A 23,163-nucleotide genomic window follows, 5' to 3' on the forward strand; every position below is an offset into this window, starting at 1 on the left:
CGGGACCCCCATCCTGATCCTGGACACCCTTCAGGGCAAACCAGCCAGCCCCCTCCTGTGCACTAGGCCTCTATCCTATATAGTAAAAGGGTAATATGCAAACTAACCCTAACAGCAGAAAGACTGGGAATGACTGGTCACTATGACACACACTGACCACCAGGGGGCAGACATTCAATGCAGGACCTGCCCCCTGGTAGTCAGTGAGCTCCCACCAAGGGAGCTCTACTCAACCACAAGCCAAGCTAACAGCTGCCAGCACAGCAGTGGTGGTGGGAGCCTCTCCCACCTTCTCAGCAGCACTAAGGATTCCCGGCTGCAGCTTAGGCCTGCTCCCTGCTGGCAAGTGGACATCCTCCGAGGGCTACTGGGCTGCCAGAGGGATGTCTGACTGCCAGTTTAGGCTAAATCCCCTGGGGAGCGGGCCTAAGCCAGCAGGTGGACATCCCCTGAGGGGTCCCAGACTGCGAGAGGCCACAGGCCGGGCTGAGGTACCTGCCCCCCGCCCCGAGTTCTCAAATTTTTGTGCACCAGGCCTCCAGTTATGTAATAAGTCTAAGAAGAGTAATTATGCTTTGCGTACTTCCACTCAATACTAAAGATGTAGTCTAGCATATATTGCTATCTATAAGTTTGTAATAAGTTACAATTGAAGTTGTAAAATATCAGTATGAATTGGAAGTTTTTCTTTACTGATATCTGAAAATACATATTTTTAGAAGTTCCATATTCATGAGTAAAATGGAAATACTGCTTAAGGCTATGGTTATTATTTTATAGAAAATATCACCATTGGTAATGGCTACTGACAAATATATAGAATACCGTTTCTTATTTCTTTTATTTTAAAAAAGTAGTTTTAAAAGTTTAAATATAGGTTTTGAATTTAATTTTTGTGAATGTTAAAGAAATATGTACTTAAATCTTACAAACTATACATACTGTTGCTATTTTCCTAGAACTTTTAAAAAGATGTTCATGACATCATATTGTGTATTGTAATTAAACATCTAATTATAACTGAACATATTTAAATCAATTACAAAATTATTTATAATTAGACTAGTTATACAATTAGACAATAATCAACTGAAAATTTCCTTTAGAAATCATGGGAATTCACATGCAAAAAAACTTCCAACATCACAGAATAATAAATGTATATGCTCAACAAAATAAAAATTGATGTTAAGGCACATAACAATTTTAAGTTATAAAGCCTAAATAGTAAATATATCTCTACATGAACACACACGCTATTTGGTGGCATAACTTTGGGAGCTGTTTATTGAGAGGAAGAGGGTCATCTTGAATGTCTTTATCATTATCTGAATGTGGTGAATTAATTAAGTGGGTAAGGTTTAAATTCTTCCATAGCACTGTTTTCTACATTTCTTCAATATACTGTGGCTGTATTAGCCCCTCTGCCTCTTTGACATGCTACACAGCTTAAACTTACAAATTAACCTAGATGACTGTACTGTAGGGTCACACATTTTGGTATCTTTTTTTCTGAATACAACATATAAATAATCTTAATTCACACAAAACAACTCTCCAATCCTATGTTAACTGAACCACTGGGAAATTGTGTATCTAGACTTCATAGGGCATGTGCGAGAAGCAGCCAATTGATGTATCTCTCTCTCTCTCTCTCTCTCTCTCCTCTCACCCTCCCTTTCACTCTCAAAAATCAATGGAAAAAATATCCTCCAGTGAGGATTAACAACAGCAACAACAAAAAAGGTCAATAAAAGGATCTGAAAGGGAGATAATGACTATACAAAGAAGTAGTAATCAAAAGTCTAAGATTTATGTTACTAAAAAAATAACAGTAGATTTAGAGAAGTGGTCTTGGTTCAATTTGGAATATGTTGAATTTTAGGTGTCAGTGAGACATCAGAATGAACCTGTTGAAATAAAAAATTGGTATATGTATCTGAAACTATAGGGAGAATCCTGGAATAGCGATACAGACTTGATAGAATGGTTGGGGGAGTAAGGGCTTATAGTAGAAATTCATCAGCAAGTCTAAGATCACCTAGAATTTTATAGTGAGATTAACTATAAAATAAATAGAATGTCACAGAGGTAGGAGGAATAAGATACACCCACTCATCTGAAAATTACCTGAGTCAACTAGTTCTCATGTAACATTGTCTTTCAACTATGCTTTCTAATTAAGCATACATTTCTAGGCATTATATCTAATTAGCATAAATTATAACTCTATAATATAGTGATAAATTGTTTTAAATGTAAATTCCAAAAACACACACTGACTGTGTATATTTGTGTGGGGTATATATGTATTTGTGGAGAAAAAAAAATACAATGCATTTTCTAAAGAAAAATTAAGAGAGAAGATTGTTGCTTATACTACAGATGAAAATGCTAAAGATGTGACTGAGTTAAGAGTGGGTTTTGACAGTGAATGACAGGAATCATGCACACAGAAAGAGATTCATTTGATACATTTGGAAACCTCTGTGTGCCTGCCTATGTGTGAGCAAGCTTGTGTTTTTGTTTGTTTTTGTTTTTATTTTGGGGGGGATATTTTGCAAATGAACAGGCACCGTCTTTGTGTATCATCACTAAGTGTTCTGATCCTTTTGAGGATTGTATGCAAGAGCTGTATTTTTTTGGATTTAAATGATATTACTGAAGTAAAATAAAAGAAACATGGTTTCATACAGATGTCATCTAGAAAAAAATTAACATTGTAAAAATTGCTTTACCAAATCTGATGTCATTGAGATATTATTTTGTCATCTTCACAATTCAGTTACTTATGAGAGCAACTCTTTTGCTATTTTAAGAAGATGCATAGACTTTGGAAGGGAAATAATTCCCAAGAAACCTACTTGAATTGGGCAGGAGTTGTTTTTTTGTTTTTTCTTTTTATTGTTGTTCTTTGTGTAGTATTTTTGCTATTTGAACAATTTCAGTCTTCTTTCATGGTTTTCTTGCTAATCAATAGTTTATATGGTATTTCTGGTCACTTGCCTTAGTTGATTCTATTTGCAATTTTGCAGATTTACCTGGGTCTCCTAGACCTTGAACTCTTGAATGTAAATAACAACAACAATAATAATATAGCTACAGTCATGAATACTTATTTATTGTTTTAGATTTATATTCTGCCATTGCTCCATATTCATAAAATATTTATGTATATAAATTTAATTATATATATTTAGGTTGACTTCATTATCTTTCAAAGTTATTCTACTTTCAAAGTTGGCATTTTCCTTTTAAAAACAAAATCTACAAAATTCTGCTAATAATATGATTTAGTACAATATAATGCCATGATTCATTCATTCATTCATTCATTCATTCATTCATCTTGATTACTATTGACTTTTTCTAATGCCCTTTTTCACATTTTCAGGGTGAAACAAAGATCTTAAAACTAAAGAATCTTCGACCTCAGGACTATGCTAATTATAGCTGCATTGCGTCAGTGAGGAATGTATGTAATATTCCTGATAAGATGGTATCATTTAGACTTTCCAATAAAACAGGTAAGGAAATATCTCTGAAAGTTTTATGTTTATTATTCAAAATGAATGTTTAATTGTCCCTTAACTTTCTTATAGTGAAAATCATTTCTATAATATGTGTTTGAACAAAGCATCTTTTTTTTTATTTCTCAGAAAATTCTGTGATATCGGAAAATCTTTTGGTAAACGGACACCATACAATTGAATTGCAATGTGCTCCCATGTAATGTTTGTTTATATAGCATACACAATTATTTATCCTTATTATTGAATTTATAAATGTCACAAGAAAGCCTATATTCTGTTCAAAGACATTTCTGAGAAATACTAGATTCTTCATTTAAAAATGTGTGATCTATTTTTTTTGTATGTGTGTGATTCCAACGTTAAGTATAAGAATCTCTGTTTTTACTCTATTTCACATCAACAAAGGTAATTGGTAACTTTGATTAGGTGCTTTTAAGAAAGTATTTTTCTAAAAAATGTCAAAACATTAGCAATACTGACACTTAAGTTAGCCTACATTTAGTAATATAAGTCTCAGAATAAATGCAAGCATCAAGAAATTGCCAAAGGAAAGAGCAAAGAAAGAGCATATGGATGAACAACTTTTGTATGATTATGTATAAACAATCAACTTACTAAATTAGAATTTCAACTGGTTTGAAAAACTTTCCATGCAATTAAGATAAAATTTTACTTTTAAATAATTATGCTGAGATGAAAGTTAATTACTTTTTTCACTAACAAAAACTTTGAGAAGTATGGGCCCTGCTATGCCTGGCTTTAGTTCCTGGTTCTGCCACTTATTAGTTCTTGGATCTTGTTGAACAAGTCACTTCACCTTTTTTTCCTCAGCTTCCTCATAAACTCATAAAGTTGTAAAAAGGAATAAATGAGTTGATATTTATAAGGCATGTGGGACACACTTTATTAGTTCTTCCAACCCAGAGCTAGTCAGCAACTTTATTCGCCTAGAAAAGATTAAACCTAGGATTTTATTGAAAGATGAAAAAATGCATACTCATACATTGGTTTATCAATATATGTTCCAAATAAGTTAGTATTTTAAAAAATTCTTTCATTTATTCATGTACTTATAAATCAGGAACTTATTGGGTGTTTATTATGGGTCAGAATGATAGGCATAGAGATTGACTAAAATATAAATTGCCACCAAAGTAGAGAAATGCTCTATTAAACAACAGATAAAAGTCATTAGAAGAAAGCAAAAGAAGGATGTGAGAGAGAAAATTAAACTGTGTCATGATAGATAAGAAACACTTGACAGAAACTATATTTCTGACAAAATAGAAATATAAAATCTTAGTGACCCTAAGATTTATAAGTTTTAAAAATATCATTTTACTTGAAAAAGAATAAATAGGATATTCAGAAATAAAAATTAATGGTTAACATATAAAAACTTGGTGTTATTATATTTTTCTTTTGATATGCAATATTTTGTGAACTATGGTAAAAATTTGCATCATAACCAGTTTTGTATCCTTGATGAGTTGTTTTGAGAATGAAAGAAATCAACATATACAAAAATTATTTAAAGACTAAGAGGAACAATAAAATTATATTTAATATTTTTATGCTACAGAAATGTATAGTTTTATTGGTTCCCAATGTCCCATAGCTAATGAATGGGAACAAGATTGATCTTAATATTTGAAGAGTAGTCTGCTAGCTCAAAAGCCAGAGCTTGCCTATTTGTCCAAGAGAGAGCACAGGGCACTCTCAGCTTTCTGTTTCATTATTTTTTAGGCTAAAATATTTTATATGTAGGCTAAGCAAACAAAATAACCTATTATTGTCTTCTGTAAATTGTCTCACAAAAAATTTAAGTTGATGTTCATGACAAAATGAGCATCAAAATGATGGTAAATAATTGGATTTAAAGATATAAGTTAGTACCTTATTTGACTCTTTAGTACTCTAAGTAGGCATGTCATGTGCCTGGTGCTTTACATATTCAAATCAGATTTGCTTCAGCACTTTTCTTATCTGGCTGTCCTCAAAGTTGGGATAGTTCGTGCATTTCAAATAGGTAAAATCATTGAGCTAGCTCACAAAGTACACCAGTAATAAATTAAGCTTTCAGCATCTTCATGTAAACAAGTCTATGAACTGACAAGTACGTACATACAGCCTAGTTCATTGCTTTTCTAACCTTTGAAGGAGATCACAAGTCATCTTTGCCATAATGCATGTGAGAGTCAGGTGCTCTTTACAGTTTTTATTCTTGTGAATCTCCAAATGACATGGATAAAATTTCCATGTTTTTAAATTTTGATGTGCAAAATGTCAGGAAAATGTATAACTTACTGAGGGGAGAATAGTTTATTATAAATTTTGTTTCATGAATCTGTTAATATGTTAATGAATGTACAACTTTGGAAATAATTTTTGTAGTGGAGGTCAGATATTAGAGTAGCAAATGTATTTTGGGTACAGAAAAAAATTCATTTTAACATATCTATAGTAAATAAAGTTTTTAACAGCAATAACTTTATTACTGATATGCCCAACGCCCAAATGACATGCATATAATGATGGAAACAATGTCTGGTGTGGATAAGGATTTCTGAAAGTTTTGCAGCTGAACAATTACAAAATGGTGTGCAAAGCCCTTGGCCCATTGCACACCTACTGAGTTAGACTTCCTGGGGAATGACCTAGTTGTATATAGTTTAAACAAGTATAAATAAATGCTTTAGAAAGCAAATGTCTTTGTTACCAGGCAGTTTTTGTGGACCCATGCCATTTTTTGAATAAATTTTTCATTAATAATGATTAATTTTTTAGAACTATCTGAAGAGCACTAGCTGGGTGTCATTTTAAAGTCAGAATCATCTATAAATTTACTAATAATGTGTTTTCTTAAATTTTCTTCTATGAATTGGCATTATAGTGAAACTTATAATTTTATATCTGCTATGGAGTATCTAATCATTTGCTGGCCACTGTTGATTACTGGCATGCTATAAAAAATCTCCTACCACAAAAATGCCATTATTTATCATACCTAATCCACCTGTCCTAGATCTTATTATAAAAATTCATAGAATTTTATCATAACATATTTATCTTAAACATAAATTATTATGATAATTTATTTCTTGTCATGCACACTGCATGAATAATTGACATATGTTATAGCAGTGTCCAAAGTTGGTTTAGTTGTTGTCCTATCCATATTTGAGAGACAAAGAATTTTAGCTCTTGGTTGGTAAGTTCTTAAGTATTTTGCCAGAAGCCAGTCCATCCTTGCTGCTTGACACAGTCGCTGCAGAGAAGAAACCTCTGCACAGCATATGTTTCAAGGGACCTGGAGTATATGGCATACTGTTTTTAATATGTTTGCTCCCCTTCTTAGCTCTATGTGTTTTAACCAAAGTCACCTCTCTGAGAAAGGTTGTTTCCCCAGGTGGGGATTTTCCCCTGGAGTTAGGGATTAAGAGGACTAAGGGAGGGAATAAATCAGTAAAACCCCTTAACTAAGTGACAGGCGGGTAATTAATCACTTTAACTACAAACAATCACGATTAAGCTATATAATCTTTACTTAGGATAAGCTCCTTCAGTTATTTCCTTGTAGCTTCCTTAGTGTAGTGACCTTGGAATGGAGATAACAAACACCATAACCTTTGGAATAGAATGGATAGGATTAAAATCAACTGGTATAAATACAGATGTAGCAGGAGACTAAAGAGAGAACCTGGCTGGAGAACCTGGCAAGAGAACCTGGCTAGAGAATCTAGCTATGCTGATCAACTGAACGCTGTCTCCGTGTCATTCCTTCTTCGCGGACTCCATCCACACCTTTGGGAACCCCTGGACCTGCTGGGGTTGGACCCCAACAGTACTTTTCATAATTTATGAAAATAAACCTATTAAATTTATACATTTAGAATATTAAATATTGATATATTATAAAAATACGAATTTCGTGCACTGGGTGGGTGGGGGGAATATCCCTCAGCCCAGCCTGCCCCCTCTCACATACTGGGAGCCCTCAGGCGTTGACCCCCATCACCCTTCAATCGCAGGATCGGCCCCTTGCCCAGGCCTGACGCCTCTGGCCTAGGCGTCCCTCCCGGGCAGCGGGGACCTGCAGTGGCAGCGGGGGCGCCACGATCACGTGGGCTCCGCCCCTGCCCCTGCAGGACGTCTCTGGCTGAAGCGTCCGGCTCGGGCAGTGGGGACCCGCAGCTGCAGTGGCCTCACGATTGTGGGCTTCGCTTTAGGCCCAGGCAAGGGACCCCTAGCTCCTGGGACTGCCAGCTTCGACCGTGCCCAGCTCCCATCACTGGCTCCACCCCTACTTCCTGCTATCACTGGCCAGGGCAGAAAAGGCACCTGATTCTCCGATCATGGCTGGGGGGCAGGGCAAAGGCGGCCCCAGGGCCGCCTTTGCCCTGCCCCCCAGCTCTTAGCTCCCCCCTGGGTTTCCGATCACTGTCAGTGGCAGGGGGCTTCTTCCTGCTTTCCCTTTCGCCTCCCTGCATTGTGCCTACATATGCAAATTAACCGCCATCTTGTTGGCAGTTAACTGCCAATCTTAGTTGGCAGTTAATTTGCATACAGCCCTGATTAGCCAATGAAAAGGGTATCGTTGTACGCCAATTACCATTTTTCTCTTTTATTAGTGTAGATTATAATCGTGGTAATGTTGAATATAAACTGTTTTAAATTCCTCAAATTATGTGTATTTCTAACATGAGGCAACATAGAAATTATGATAAAATAAATTTAATTTAAATAAATATACTTAAAGCACTTATATATTGATTCTCATGTTTCAAAGGCAAATAAGAATTAAGTAGGTTACTTATATTAGGATGAAACACATATTTTGTACTTGCTTGACAGGTAATAATGAATTCTATAAAGAAATGGGACAGGTGGGCTAATTTTACTCAATTATATAGGTCCTGTGATTGAGTCTGCACAAACTTAACATTTATAAAACTTAATGTGTTTTCCTTACATTGCATTACATCTAGGAACCAAGTTTGTAAAAGTATTCCTGGCTATAGAAATAGGGGAAACTTATACTCCCTCCTTCTCTTCCTTCCTTTCTCCCTTCCTTCTCTCTTTCTTCTTTTCCTCTTCTTTTTTTCATCTCCAACTTATTTCAGTAAATTACCATGAAAAATGATAGAAGTTAAGGAAACATTCCCATTCCCCTGTTAGATAACTATTACCTGTGCTTATTGTTTTATATAACCCTCTAGAAGCCCAGTGCACGAAATTTGTGCATGGGGTGTCCCCTCAGCCCAGCCTGCACCCTCTCCAATCCGGGACCCCTTGGGGGATGTCTGACTGCCAGTTTAGGCCCAACTTCCCCCCTCTGCTGTCCTGATCGCCTCACGCAGCCTGCTGTCCAGTCGTTTGATTGTCCCTCACTAACCCCCTGCAGGCCTGGTCACCTCACACAGTCTGCTGTTCAGTCGTCTGTCTGGTTGTTTCCGTCGTGACGGCCACTGGCTTTTTATATATTAGAATAGGGCAGTTGTAAAGAATACCTAGCAATAGCTGTGAGCCTCAATTTTATATGCTGTGTTCTATTTATGGTATAGAGCAATCTCATTTATGGTATAGTTCTCTTTTATGTATAGAGGAATTTCATCTAGTTATCTAATGTTATGACAAATAAAATAATATTTTAATTATAGAAATTTTAAGGGAGTACCTGTGGATAATAGGACTATCTGGACATTGATACTTCCTCTTGTAAAATGGTATGCCCATTGTCAGAGATAGCACAGCAGAAATTCTGCTGTCATCTGCACCTCGGTACTAACCTCAAGCATTTTTCTTACCCATTTGGGATATTTGAGCTGCTTTCAGCACATTGGCAATCAGTAGCACCATTTATTAGAATCTAGATGTGTTTTTTGCACCAACAATCTCAGCTTTAAAGAAAGACTATGTTTTTTAAAAAGTCATAGTGCAAATACAATGACTTCCAGTATGTCTTCTTGAGCTGCCATGACGGAATACCACAAAATGGATCACTTAAACATGATTTTATTTTCTCACAGTCTGGAGGTTAGAAGTCCAGGATTAAAGCTCTGACAGGGTTGATATATGGTGAGGCCTCTCTGTCCTGGTTTGTACACCATGGCTTTTCACTGTGCCCTTCCTCTATGTTTCATGGAAGGAGAGATGAGCAAACTCTGGTGTTTTTCCCAACACTCATAAGGACACTAGCCATATAAAATTAAAGTTCCACTCTGAGGAACTCAAAGAACCTTATTTATTTCCTAAAAGTGCTATCTTTGAATATAGTCACACTGGGGATTATGGCTTCAGCATGTGAATTTGGAGAGGACAAAGATCAGTCCTTAACACTTTCAAATAACTAAAAAAGTGTTCTTTGTATTTAGGGTTTCTTTTAAAATTTTATATGTAAGTTTATATTTATGTTAAATCAAAGCAAGCAAATGAGTCAGCCATTTAAAGAAAAGAGCCTATTATTCAGTAGACTCTCAACTTAAAGAGGGAACTCTGTTCAGAGTATTTGTGGCCCTTTATTCTTAGATTTGGGGAAAGGGGAAGGAAGCAACTATAGAGGCAGAAGACGAGATAACACTGTAGTCAGAATCAAACATCACTTTTGTAATAATATAATCATACATTTTTAAAAGCATGGAAAATTTTGAATATACAGACAAAATTATGTATCAATGAACTTGTACACTGTTTTTCTGATTTTATTTTTGATGATAGAGAAGTTAGAATGTGAAACAAAGACAAAAACAGAAAAATAATCTCATTTTTATACTCTAATGTATGCTTAATATATGTTTTATTTTGTCATAGATAATTCAGGTTTACTAAGCAACATTATTTACTGCTGCAGGATCCAACAGAACACAACAAATGCACCTGGCCAAAATTACTCAGTGGTTAAGCATTGACCTATGAATCAGGAAGTCATGGTTTGATTCCCAGTCAGGGAACATACCCTGTTTACAGGCTAAATCCTTGGTGTGGGGCATGCAGAAGGCAGACAATCAATGATTTTCTTTCATCATTGATGGTTCTATCTCTCTCTTCCTCTCCCTTCCTTTCTGAAATCAATAACAATATCTTCTTCTATATATATAAAAGGCTAAGTGACCAGCCGACTGGCCAGTAGGTATGACACTCACTGACCATCAGGGGGCAGACGCTTAATGCAGAAGCTGCCGAGCTGCGGTGACTTGGCAGTGGCAGTTCTCAGGTGATGCACCCTGGAACCAGAGAGGAGGGAGCCCAATTCCTGCGGGGCCATGTGATTCCACCTTTGGCTGTGGGTTATGTGGTTGCTGGGGCACTGTCAGCCATGAACCTGGTTTACTGTACATTTGTGTTTGCTTTCCCCACCCTGTATGACAGCAACTTTGCAGAGTGCCCTCTCGCACTCTGGGAGCCCTCAGGGGATGTTGGAGAGCTGGTTTTGGCCTGATCCGATCCCCGCAGGATGAGGGACCCCACCTGCCCAAGGGACCCTGCACACTCTGCAGATGCCCTTAGAGCCATGCTGCCACCCAGGTGCGGCCAGCTGGGAAGGGACATCAGGAGGTTGGCTCCAGGGCATGTCTGGCCCCTCTTGCCCAGTCCCACCCTGCTGGCCACCTTCTAATAATTTCCATTCAATGTGCACAAATCCGTGTACCGGGCCTCTAGTATTTTTTAAAAGAACATAAAAAATACTATTAGAATATTGTTCAGATGCCATTGTTAGAGAATGAGATGTTTCCTGTAATTCTTTTGCATGAATTTTGAAGATGTTACTTAATGTCCTTGATGTTTTCCCATCTTCAAAATGGGGATAATACAAGATCCACATTATTTGCTTTTGTAGGCTGTAAGTTTGTAGGTTATTAAATAAAGAATTTTAAAAAAGTATTTGTGCACAATAAACACAATAAATAGTAGTTATAATTGGGTTGGATTGTTAACCTAGATAAAAAAAGAAGTGATAAAATTGGTATCATCAGTAATCATGATGAGAAAATGATAAGAATCTTAGGATTTTCATAGGGTATGGTGTATAGTTTCAACCATTGATGAGTAATCTTGAAATAAATTCATAATCATTTTATGAATTATTTTTATCAGTGGTTAAATTAAATGTTAATATTTCCTAGAAAAATCTAAAGAAATGAATATGTATTCTGGCATATTTTTATATATCCTATTATTTGCAGAAATATTAAACAATATACAGTATTACTTTGTGAAATTAATAATGGTATGTAAGGAAAACTAAGGAAAGCTGCACTTTTGTGATATACAACAAATCCTTCATCTGAATGCTCTGTCATTTCCTAAGGAAAGCAAACTTATATATGTCCTATTCTCATTAATGTGGCTTTTAAAATGTGAAAATATACATGATGAGTATACAGTCATCTGGGGACAGAAGCAATGGTCATTATGGGTTTCAACTTTGGTCTTCCTGAGACTGTTTCCAAAGCAACAAGGTGACCCAGATTTTTCAGAATCCTATTACCATAGTAACAGGAAGTTTGCATGTTGCTGGGATGTCCCTACACCTGTGCATTTTCTTGCCCTAGCAATGAATTTTTTAGGTTCTCTATATCAAAGGTTATTTTTGGACTATTACTTCTTATATAAAATAACCCTCATAATCTATTAACTCTCCCAGAAGAAATTATAACCCATACAAAGTAAATAGTTAACACAGAAGAAAAAAAATAACACTGTCAATCAAATCAAAGGCAACACTATTATATTTATTGAAATGAAAATAAATTATTAAAATCCTATGCAATCTCACACTTAACACAAATATTTTAAAGCATATCAAATAGTTTGTGTTTTATATGTTATTATTAATATGCTATTAGAGTAATTATAATTAAAAATTTTAAAGTTTCATACGAATACAAAAATGCAAACTATTTGTTTTATATTTTCCCAGTGGGTTAAGTGAGGGTGTGTTAAAATAAAGTAATACATTTTTATGCACCTGATATTATTAGATTTTCTAGATTATGGATTTGTAGACAATGACTTAGTACTTTTCAATGTTCTATTGTTCTGGTTAAACTGCTGAGAATTGTGCTACTATAGATAATTCAGTTGCTAGAAATGTATTTTAGACTTCTTTAATGGTTTTTAAGCTTGCTGTCATAATTTGTGATAGAGAATATCTCCATGACCATTCACTGACATATTTGATTTTATAGATTACTGGCTCTCACAATGAAGAAAAAATTATATAACTGCATATGGCTATTCCCATTGTTTATTCATCCCCAAATCCTCAGGTGGATTATATCAGGAGTCATCTTTAGGGTCACCAGCCATTCCAGGATGTCCTGAACTCTGTGAAAATCCCACATCCTGGGAAATCCTGTAATCTGAGGCAAGCCAGTACATTTGGTCATCCAATGATCTAACCCCCATTCAGCATAGCTCCATATAAGGTACTGGTATAAATGTCATTAGTTAATGTTGGCACATATACAGCCTTCAGCAGCTCTGCACAAAGTATCTATGAGAAAGACCTGGGTGTGGATCTTGGTTCTCCCCACTGTGCAGTGGTGTGACCAATTCTTTCAACTCTGTGAAATTGCTATTCTGCTAAATCATGTTGATAATGTGCTCCAAAGTGTTTTCAGATTGATGGCAAGAGAACTCTCACTCTAAGATTTCATTTTATTTATCCAGATAATATCAACAAAACAATTTCAATGAAACTAGGTGACAACCAAGAAGTATATGCAGTCTATACCTACATAGCTATTCTTGAACTCCAAGGTCCAAGCAAGCAAGGTTTCGGTTTATAGAATTTGAGATTAATACCTGGTTGTGCTTTTGTCCTTTTACGCAAGGGACTTATATGAATATTCAAGAAAAATGGAGCCAAGTACTAGTAATCTCTGGGCCTAATGCACCTACTTGAGGGAAACTATAAATATTGTGCCCTCACTAATGGCTATGCACAAAGTCATGGGCAGGGAGACTTTTATCTCATTCAAGAGAAGATGCATCCCTGGCCAATGTCCTCCCCCAAGCTCTAAGGCATTTAAGAATATTAATTTTCCCAAAGAACCTTACCTCATTATACCTATTGTAAAGATTAAATGAAAGTATATTAAAAAGGGCATTGAAAATGGTAGACTCTTAGTTTTATGGTAGCAGTTGTTGTTAGGTTAAGAACAAATAACCTTTGTGAAGAAAGCAATGAGGATTTCCAAAATTTCATTCAGTTCTTTGATTTTCCTTTTTCATTTTTATTAAGTTGAAAGTATAAATGATAGACTCTGCTGGTCAGTACTTTTGAGCAGGAATATTAAAACACAGCTCTATTCCAAAATTTTCAATAGTTGAAGAAATAAGTGAGGATCAATATTGTATATTCATTAAAAGAAAATTATCATATAAACTGATATATATACATAGTATGTATATAACACTAGTTCTGATGCATTTTATAAAGTTATTTTATATCTTACATTGACTTCCATAATGAATAAATGTAAACAATTTATGTTCTTATTTGTTTTTAAAATCGTGCATACTAATCAGTACCAGGTAAATGTAAATTTAAAAATTTTACTAGGAAAATAGAAATTTATTATTAGCTCATCAAATAACATTTGTTCAGTAGATTTTTCAAATTAAAATACAGCAAAATGTAAACAGCTTTCTTTTGGGTGTGCCATAATGTATGTTTTCCCCCCTCATATTCTGATATGATAAAACAAACATGTTACTGTTAAAACTTTATGCTAAAATATTACTGTGTTTAAGACATCCTCTGGCCTTGGCCACACCACTCATAGGATGTAATACCTTGTGGTGTGGCTGAGACACATCTTGTGGTCACTGTAAATATCAGAGTTATGTGAGCTACCAGTAGCCATAATATAAAGAATCTACATTAGTTCATGATGGTTTTTAATTAAGATTGAAGAAAAGAAAGCCCATTTGTGGTCCATATAGTGGGAGTAGGGTATCTAGTGTATTGTTACAGGGACTGGGAGGAGTGAGGAGTTTGGTAGGCTGTGAAATAATAGACTCAGTATCAGAAATGCAGCAACCATTTTAATGTAAATCCAGATGCAGCGTGTAGTTTCGATTTGCTTTTGTCTCATCTATTTCCAAAGCATCACAAATATTTCAGTTCCCTCAATTTCCTTTTTATGGAAAGTCTGTTCTAAGAGCCCCCTTTTATTTCTGATAACAACATACTCTTCTTGATTTACTTGCTACTGTTCTATTACAATGGAAAGTAGAAATGTCCAATTGTTTTGTAATATGTTTCAGCTTATGTTTTGAACAGCATTTCTTTCTGCCATCTCCTTTGAGTCACTCTGCTATAGCTGTTTATTGTACTACTTGAGCATGTTATTGACTGCATCCTTTAATAACATACTATCCAGTAAATGGGCAGTGGTCAGCAGTATCGACTTCTGATAGATGCATTGTGTATTAGGAATGTAATGCTGGTTATGCTGTCCTTTGTTCTACTAATGGAAACTATTACTCTAATTTGACAAGAAAAGAAATTATCAAGAATCCAGCTATAACATTTTTGACATAGATAGATATGACAGTTGTATTAAGCTACTCTTTAAGTTTTCACTTTGGAATGGCATTGCAATATTGTTCTCAAACAAACCAGGAATTTTAGGCAGATTAGCAAAGTACTAGAAGTAGGTAGTATTCTGCCTGTTTGTTTTGTTGTTGTTTGGATTTTTTATTTAGCAAAAGCCAGCAATACCATTTTGCTTTATTTTGCTGAAAAGAATTTGTAGTTCTAAAATGGTAAATACAGGCAGTTTCATATAGTTTGGCCTAATGAGGAACAATAGATAAGAAAAATTTTCAAAATGATTGCCACATGTTAAGTATAAATTAAAATATATGTTTCCAAAGTGAAGAAAGAAATCTTTAGGAAATAAATAAACAACACAGTTGGGAAAATAAGCAGCATAATATAGGTTCTTGTTGAATTTCTCCGGGATTGAATCTACTAAGACTATATCATAGATGGAACAAAAAGTAGCAACGATGGTTATATTCCTTCTATTCTTATACTTTCTTTTAAAAAATTTATTGTGGAAAATATTACAGGTGCCTCCTTTTTTCCCCATTGACCCCTTCCACCCCACACCTATCACCCACCCCAGGCCTTCACTATACTAATGCCTGTGTCCATGGGTTATGTACTTATCTTGATCTTGATCAGGAATATTTAATAACTAAGGACCTGCCTCATTTCTTGTTGTCATTCATTTTTTTCGTTTTTTATTGAATTTATTGGGTTACACTGGGTAACAAAATGTTTCAGGTACACAAGTTCACAGCACATCGTCTGTATACTTTATTGTGTGTTCATTAAGCCAAGTCAAGTCTCCTACCATCACTATATATCTCCACTTTACCGTCTTACATCTCTCTCTGTCCCCCTCCCCCTGGCAATCACCACACTGTTGTCCCTGTCCATAATTTTTTCTCTTTTTTATCCTTTTCTGCTCAATCTCTTCACACCCCCTATCCAGCTTCCCAACACACCCCTTGACAGCTGTTAGCCTGTTCTGTCTATGAGTCTGCCTCTATTTTGCTTGTTAGTTTTGTTCATTAGATTCCACATAAGAGTAAAATCACATGGTACTTGTCTTTCTCTGACTGACTTATTTCACTCAGTATAATGCTCTCCAGGGTCATTCATGCTGTCTCAAAGGGTAAGAGTTCCTTCTTTTTTATGGCCAAGTAGTATTCCAATCTGTAAATGTACCACAGCTTATTTTTATCTACTCACCAACTAATGTACATTTGGACTGCTTCCATTACCATTTGCAACAGCATGAATGGACCTGGAGAGTATTATGCTAAGCGAAATAAACCAGTCAGAGAAAAATAAGTATCACATGACCTCACTCATATGGGGAATCTAAATAAAATAAACTGATGAACAAAATAGATCCAGAGACATAGAATCATGAAGAGACTGATGAATTGCATAGGGGAGGTGAGGGAGGGGTGCAGGAGAGATTAACTGGGGAATTTATATGCATACTAGAGGCCTGGCCTGTTGGAATGGGGCTGAATCCTGCTCTCTGACATGCCCTGAGGGTTCCCGGATTGCGAGAGGGAAGGTCTCGGGTGACGCACCCTGGAATCAAGCTCTCTCCCCTCTGGTTCCAGGTGCATCACCCGAGAGCAGCTGCCAAATCACCGCAGCTGGACAGCTCCTACACTGAACATTTGCCTCCTGGTGGTCAGTGTGCATCATAGCTACCAGCTGGTTGGCTGGTCGGCTGGTCGCTTAGGCCTTTATAGATATAGATGATATAAATATAGATATAGATATATAGATATATAGATATGCATAGCCCATGGACACAGACAAAAGGCTTTGGAGGGACAGATGCAGGAAGGAGGGGGTCAATGGGAAAAAAAAAATAAAAAAATAAAAGGGGACACCTGTAACACTTTCAACAATGAAGTTAAATTAAAAAAAATTAAACAAAATTGTAATGTTAGAGATCATTCGAATTGGGAAATAAAAAGTATAAAAGGAATATAATTTGCTTTTTCTTTAAAAGAGAACAATTTTTTAAAGATTACTGGTCTTCTATTAATAAGGAATTGTAAACAAAGACTTTTCTTTACATTAAAAAAAAAACACTGCAATGAAAATATGGTTGCAACTTGTCTTTCTAATTAGTGTTTCGGGTCTCTTAGGATACAGTCCCAGAAGTAGAATTGCTGGGTCATAAGGCAGTTCCATTTTTAACTTTTTGAGGTAGCTCCATACTGCTTTCCACAGGGACTGCGCCAATCTGCATTCCCACCAACTGTACAGGATGGTTCCCTTTTCTCTAAATCCTAGCTAACACTTGTTTGTTGATTTATTGATGAGAGCCATTTCGACAGGCATGAGATGATATCTCATTGTGGTTTTAATTTGCATCTCTCTGATAATTAGTGAAACTGAACATGTTTTCATATGTCTATTGACCGCCTGTATGTCTTCTTTGGAGAAATGTATATTCAGGTCCTTTGCCTTTTTTTATAAATTCTTTATTGTTTAAAGTATTACATATAGTATTATATATGTCTCCTTTTTCACCCATTGACTTGGCCCCAGACACTCCCACCACCCAGAACATTGGTTATGCTTATATACATGCATACCAGTCCTTTGGTTGATGTCTTACCCACCCCCCTTCCCCTGCTTTCCCTCTGAAGTTTGATGATCTGTTGGAAACTTCTCTGTCTCTGGATCTATTTTTGCTTGTCAGCTTACGTTGTTCATTATATTCCAAAGTGAGTGAGATCATATGATGTTTATCTTTCTCCAACTGTCTTATTTCATTTTGCATAATGCTCTCCATGTCTATCCATGCTGTTGCCAATGGTAAGAGTTCTTTATTTTTTACAGCAGCGTAGCATTCCATTGTGTAGATGTACCACAGTTTTTAATCCACTTGTCTGCTGATGGGCACTTAGGCTGTTTCCAAATCTTAGCTATTGTAAATTGTGCTGCTACAAACATAAGGGTGCATATGTCCTTTCTGATTGGTGTTTCTGATTTCTTGGGATGTATTCCTACAAATGGGATCACTGGGTCAAATGGGAGTTCCTTTTTAGTTTTTTGAGGAAACTCCATACTCTTCTCCACAGTGGCTGCACCAGTCTGCATTCCCACCAGCAGTGCCCAAGGATTCCCTTTTATCCACATCCTAGCCAGCACTTGTCCTTTGTTGATTTGTTGATGATAGCCATTCTGACAGGTGTGAGACAGTTTCTCATTATTGTTTTGATTTGCATCTCTCCAGAAATTAGTGACTTTAAGCATGTTTTCATATGCCTCTTGGCCTTCTTTACTTCTATGTTCACTTATGAAAGTATCTATTTAGGTCCTTTGCCCAATTGATTGGATTGTTTATCTTCCTTTTGTTAAGCTGAATAAGTTCCCTATAAATTTTGGAGATTACACCCTTATTGACTATAACTTTGGCAAATATGTTCTCCCAGGAATAAACTTAACTAAGGATGTAAAATACCTGTACTCAGAAAATTGCAGGACATTGGAAGACGAGATAGAGGAAGACATAAACAAATGGAAGAATATACTGTGTTCATAGATTGGTAGAATCAACATAATTAAAATGGCCATACTACCCAAAGCAATCTATAGATTTAATGCAACCCCCATTAAAATACCAATGGCATATTTCACAGACCTAGAACAAACAGTCCAAAAATTAATATGGAATTTAAAAAAGACCCCCAATAACGACAGCAATCTTGAGAAAGAAGAATAAAGTTGGAGGGATCACAATACCAGATATCAAGCTATATTACAAAGCAACTGTTCTCAAAACTGCCTGATACTGGCACAAGAACAGACACATAGACCAATGGAACAGAATAGAGAACCCAGAAATAGACCAAGATATTAAGCTCAATTATTATTTGAAAAAGGAGGCAAGAGCATAAAATGGAGTCAAGGCAATCTCTTCAATAAGTGGTGCTAGGGAAATTGGATGAAACTAGACCACCAACTTACACCATACATAAAAATAAACTCAAAATGGATAAAGGACTTAAATGTAAGATGCAAAACCATAAAAATCTTAGAAGAATTCATAGGCAGAAAAATATCAGATATATGTTGTAGCAATATCTTTACCGATACAAATCCTAGGGCAATGGAAACTAAGGAGAAAATAAACAGATGGGACTATATCAAAATAAAAAGCTTCTGTACAGCAAAAGAAACCATCAACAAAACAACAAGAAAGCCCTTGGACTTTTTTTTAATGTGATTGTTTGTCTTCCTGGTGTTGAGTTGTATAAGTTCTTTATAAATTTTGGATATTAACCCTTTATCAGATATATCATTGGAAAATATGTTCTCCCATTTAGTAGGTAGTCTTTTCATTCTGTTGATCATTTCCTATTCTGTGCAAAAACTTTTCAGTTTGACAAATATCCACATTTTTCTTTTTACTTTTTCTTTTGTTCCCCTTGCCAGAGACAACATATCAGAAAAAATATTGGTAGAAAAAATCCAATATTTCACTGCCCATGTGTTCTTCTATGATTCTTATTTGAGTCTAACAAACATGTATTTGAGTCAAACATGTATTTAATCCATTTTGAGTATATTCTAGTGTATGGTATAATAAGGTGGTTCAAATTCTTTCTTTGTGTGTATCTGTTTAATTTCCTCAACATCATTTATTGAATAGATTATAATTACTTGATTGTATATTTTTGCCTCTTTGTCAAATATTAACTGACTATAAAGGCAAGGGTTTATTTCTAGGCTTTCTAACTATGATCCATTGACTATATATCTGTTTTTATGCCATTGCCATGCTGTTTTGATTAGTATGGTTTTTTTATATAGTTTGATATCAGGTGGTGTGATTCTTCCAAATTTGTTCTTCTTTCTCAAGATAATTTTTTGGCTATGCAGGGTGTTCTGTGGTTCCATATAAATGTTTGGAATATTTGTTCTTTTTTTAAAATTTCTTTATTGATTAAGGTATTACATATGTGTCCTTATCCCCCCATTACCCCTCCATGCCCCCGACTCATGCCCTCATCCCCCTGTTGTCTGTGTCCATTGGTTAGGCTTATGTGCAAGCATACAAGTCCTTTGGTTGATCTCTCCCCCTTACTCCCATCCTCCCCTACCTTCCCTCTGAGCTTTGATGTTCTGATTGATGATTCTCTGTCTCTGGGTCTGTTTTTGTTTATCAGTTTATGTTGTTCATTATAGTTCATAAATGAGGGAGATCATGTGATATTTACCTTTCTCTGACTGGCTTATTTCACTTAGCATAATGCTCTCCAGTTCCATCCATGCTGTTGCAAATGGTAAGAACTCCTTCTTTTTTTCCTCAGCGTAGTATTTCATTGTGTAGATGTACCACAGTTTTTTAATCCACTTGTCTGCTGATGGGCACTTAGGCTGTTTCCAAATCTTAGCTATTGTAGATTGTGCTGCTATAAACATAGGGATGCATATATTCTTTCCGATTGGTGTTTCTGGTTTCTTGGGATATATTCCTTGGGATCACTGGGTCAAATGGGAGTTCCTTTTTAGTTTTTTGAGGAAACTCCATACTGTTTTCCACAGTGGCTGCACCAATCTGCATTCCTACCAGCAGTACACAAGGGTTCCTTTTTCTCTGCTTCCTTGCCAGCACTTGTCGCTTATTGATTTGTTGATGATAGCCATTCTGACAGTTGTGAGATGGTACTTCATTGTCATTTTGATTTGCATCTCTGAGATGATTAGTGACTTTGAGCATGTTTTCATATGTCTCTTGGACTTCCTTCTGTCTTCTTTCAAAAAGTGTCTATTTAGGTCCGTTGCCCATATTTTGATTGGGCTGTTTATCTTTTGTTAAGTTTTATGAGTTCTCTCTAAATGTTGGAGATTAAGCCCTTATTGGTGATAACATTGGCAAATATGCTCTCGCATGCAGTGGGCTTTCTTGTTGTTTTGTTGATGGTTTCTTTTGCTATGCAAAAGCTTTTATTTTGATGTAGTCCCATTTGTTTATTTTCTCTTTAGTTTCCATTGCCCTAGGAGCAGTATCAGTGAAGAAATTGCTTTGGCATATGTCTGAGATTTTGCTGCCTGTGGATTCGCTAGTATTTGTATGGTTTCCTGTCTCATCTTTAAGTCCTTTATGGCATCCAAATTTGAAAAGAAGTAAAACTGTCCTTATTCACAGATGACATGATGCTGTACATAGAAAACCCTAAAGACTCCATCAAAAATTATTAGACTTAATAAATGAATTCAGCAATGTAGCAGGATACAAAATTAATGCCAAGAAATCTATGGCATTTCTATACACCAATAATGAACTTACAGAAAGAGAGATTAAAAAAAAACAATCCCATTTACCATTGCACCAAAAAAAAAAAAAGAAGATACCTAGGAATAAACTTAACTAATGAGGTAAAAGACCTGTACTCAGAAAACTACAGGACACTGAAAAAAGAGATAGAGGAAGCCATAAACAGATGGAAGAAAATACTGTGTTCATGGATTGGTAGAATCAACATCATCAAAATGTCCATACTACCCAAAGCAATCTATAGATTGAATGCACTCCTCATTAAAACACCAATGGCATATTTCACAGACCTAGAACGAACTTTCCAAAAATTCATCCAGAAAAAAAAAGACCCCAAATAGCTGCAGCAATCCTGAGAAAGAAGAACAAAGTAGGTGGGATCTCAATACCAGATATCAAGCTCTATTATAAAGCCACTGTTCTCAAAATATCCTGGTACTGGCACAGAACAGGCATATAGATCAATGGAATAGAGAACCCAGAAATCGACCCAAACCACTATGCTCAATTAATATTCTACAAAGGAGGCAGGAATATACAATGGAGTCAAGACAGCCCCTTCAATAAATGGTGTTGGGAAAATTGGACAGATACATGCAAAAAAATGAAACTAGACCACCAACTTACACCAAACACAAAAATGGAACATTTGTTCTTGTTCTGTGAAATGCACCATTGATATCTTGATAGAAATTGCTTTGGGTAGTATGGATATTTTATTGATGTTGATTCTACCAATCCATGAACACAGTATTTTCTTCCATGAATATGGTATATGCTTTCCCTTATTTGTATTATCTTCTATTTCTTTCTTCAGTATCTTATAATTTTCTGAGTACAGGCTAAATTTTTTCCTTGGTATTTTTTGAAGCAATTGTGAATAATACTTATTTCTTAGTTTCTCTTTCTGACACTTCATTATTGGTGTATAATCATGCAATTGATTTCTTGGTATTTATTTGTATCCTACTATTTTTACTAAACTCCTTTATAAGTACTGGTACAGTGGTCAGCAAACTGCGGCTGGCGAGCCATGTGTGGCTCTTTGGCCCCTTGAGTGTGGCTCTTCCACAAAATACCACGTGTGGGCGCGCATGTACAGTGCGATTGAAACTTCATGGCCCATGTGCAGAAATCAGTATTTTGTGGAAGAGCCACACTCAAGGGGCCAAAGAGCCGCATGTGGCTCACAAGCTTCAGTTTGCCGACCACTGTACTAGTAGTTTGGGGGCTTTTTTATGGAATCTTTATGGTTCTCTATATGCACAGTATCATGTCATCTGAATTAATGACAGTTTTATTTTCTTCTTTCCTATTTTGATGTCTTCTTGTCTGATCACTGTGGCTAAGACTTTCAGTCCTATGTTGCATACGAGTGGTGAAACTGGTCATCTCTGTCTTGTTCCTGATCTTAAGGGAAATGCTTGTAGTTTTTGCACTTTGAGTATGATGTTGTCTATGGGTTTGTAATATGTAGCCTTTATTATGTTGAGGTATGTTTTCTCTACTTCCACTTTTCTGCGAGGTTTTAGCATAAATGGGTGCTTGATTTTATCAAATGCTTTTTCTGCATTTGTTGTTATTTTTATGTAGTTTTTATTCTTCATTTTTATGTGGTGTATCACATTTATTGATTTGAAAATATTATACCAACTTACATCCCTGGAATAAATCTCATTTTATCATGGTGTATAATCTTTTTTAATGTAATGATGTGTGGGCAGAGCTCAAGAGATTTATCTCAGTGCTGTGGCCGATGCAATGCTGTGAGCAAACTCCAGCAAACA

General features: G+C 35.8%; 1 protein-coding gene across 1 annotated transcript in view; it reads left to right on the forward strand.

The window, feature by feature from the left end:
- MDGA2 (MAM domain containing glycosylphosphatidylinositol anchor 2) overlaps nucleotides 1–23,163 on the forward strand; it is a 951,352-nt gene that overhangs the window by 608,548 nt on the left and 319,641 nt on the right. The window contains 1 exon segment of the mRNA XM_059659042.1: nucleotides 3,395–3,527. Within this exon segment, the coding sequence (XP_059515025.1) occupies nucleotides 3,395–3,527 (133 nt within the window).

Source organism: Myotis daubentonii, chromosome 1 (genome assembly GCF_963259705.1).
Source record: "Myotis daubentonii chromosome 1, mMyoDau2.1, whole genome shotgun sequence".
Taxonomy (NCBI): Eukaryota; Metazoa; Chordata; class Mammalia; order Chiroptera; family Vespertilionidae; genus Myotis; species Myotis daubentonii.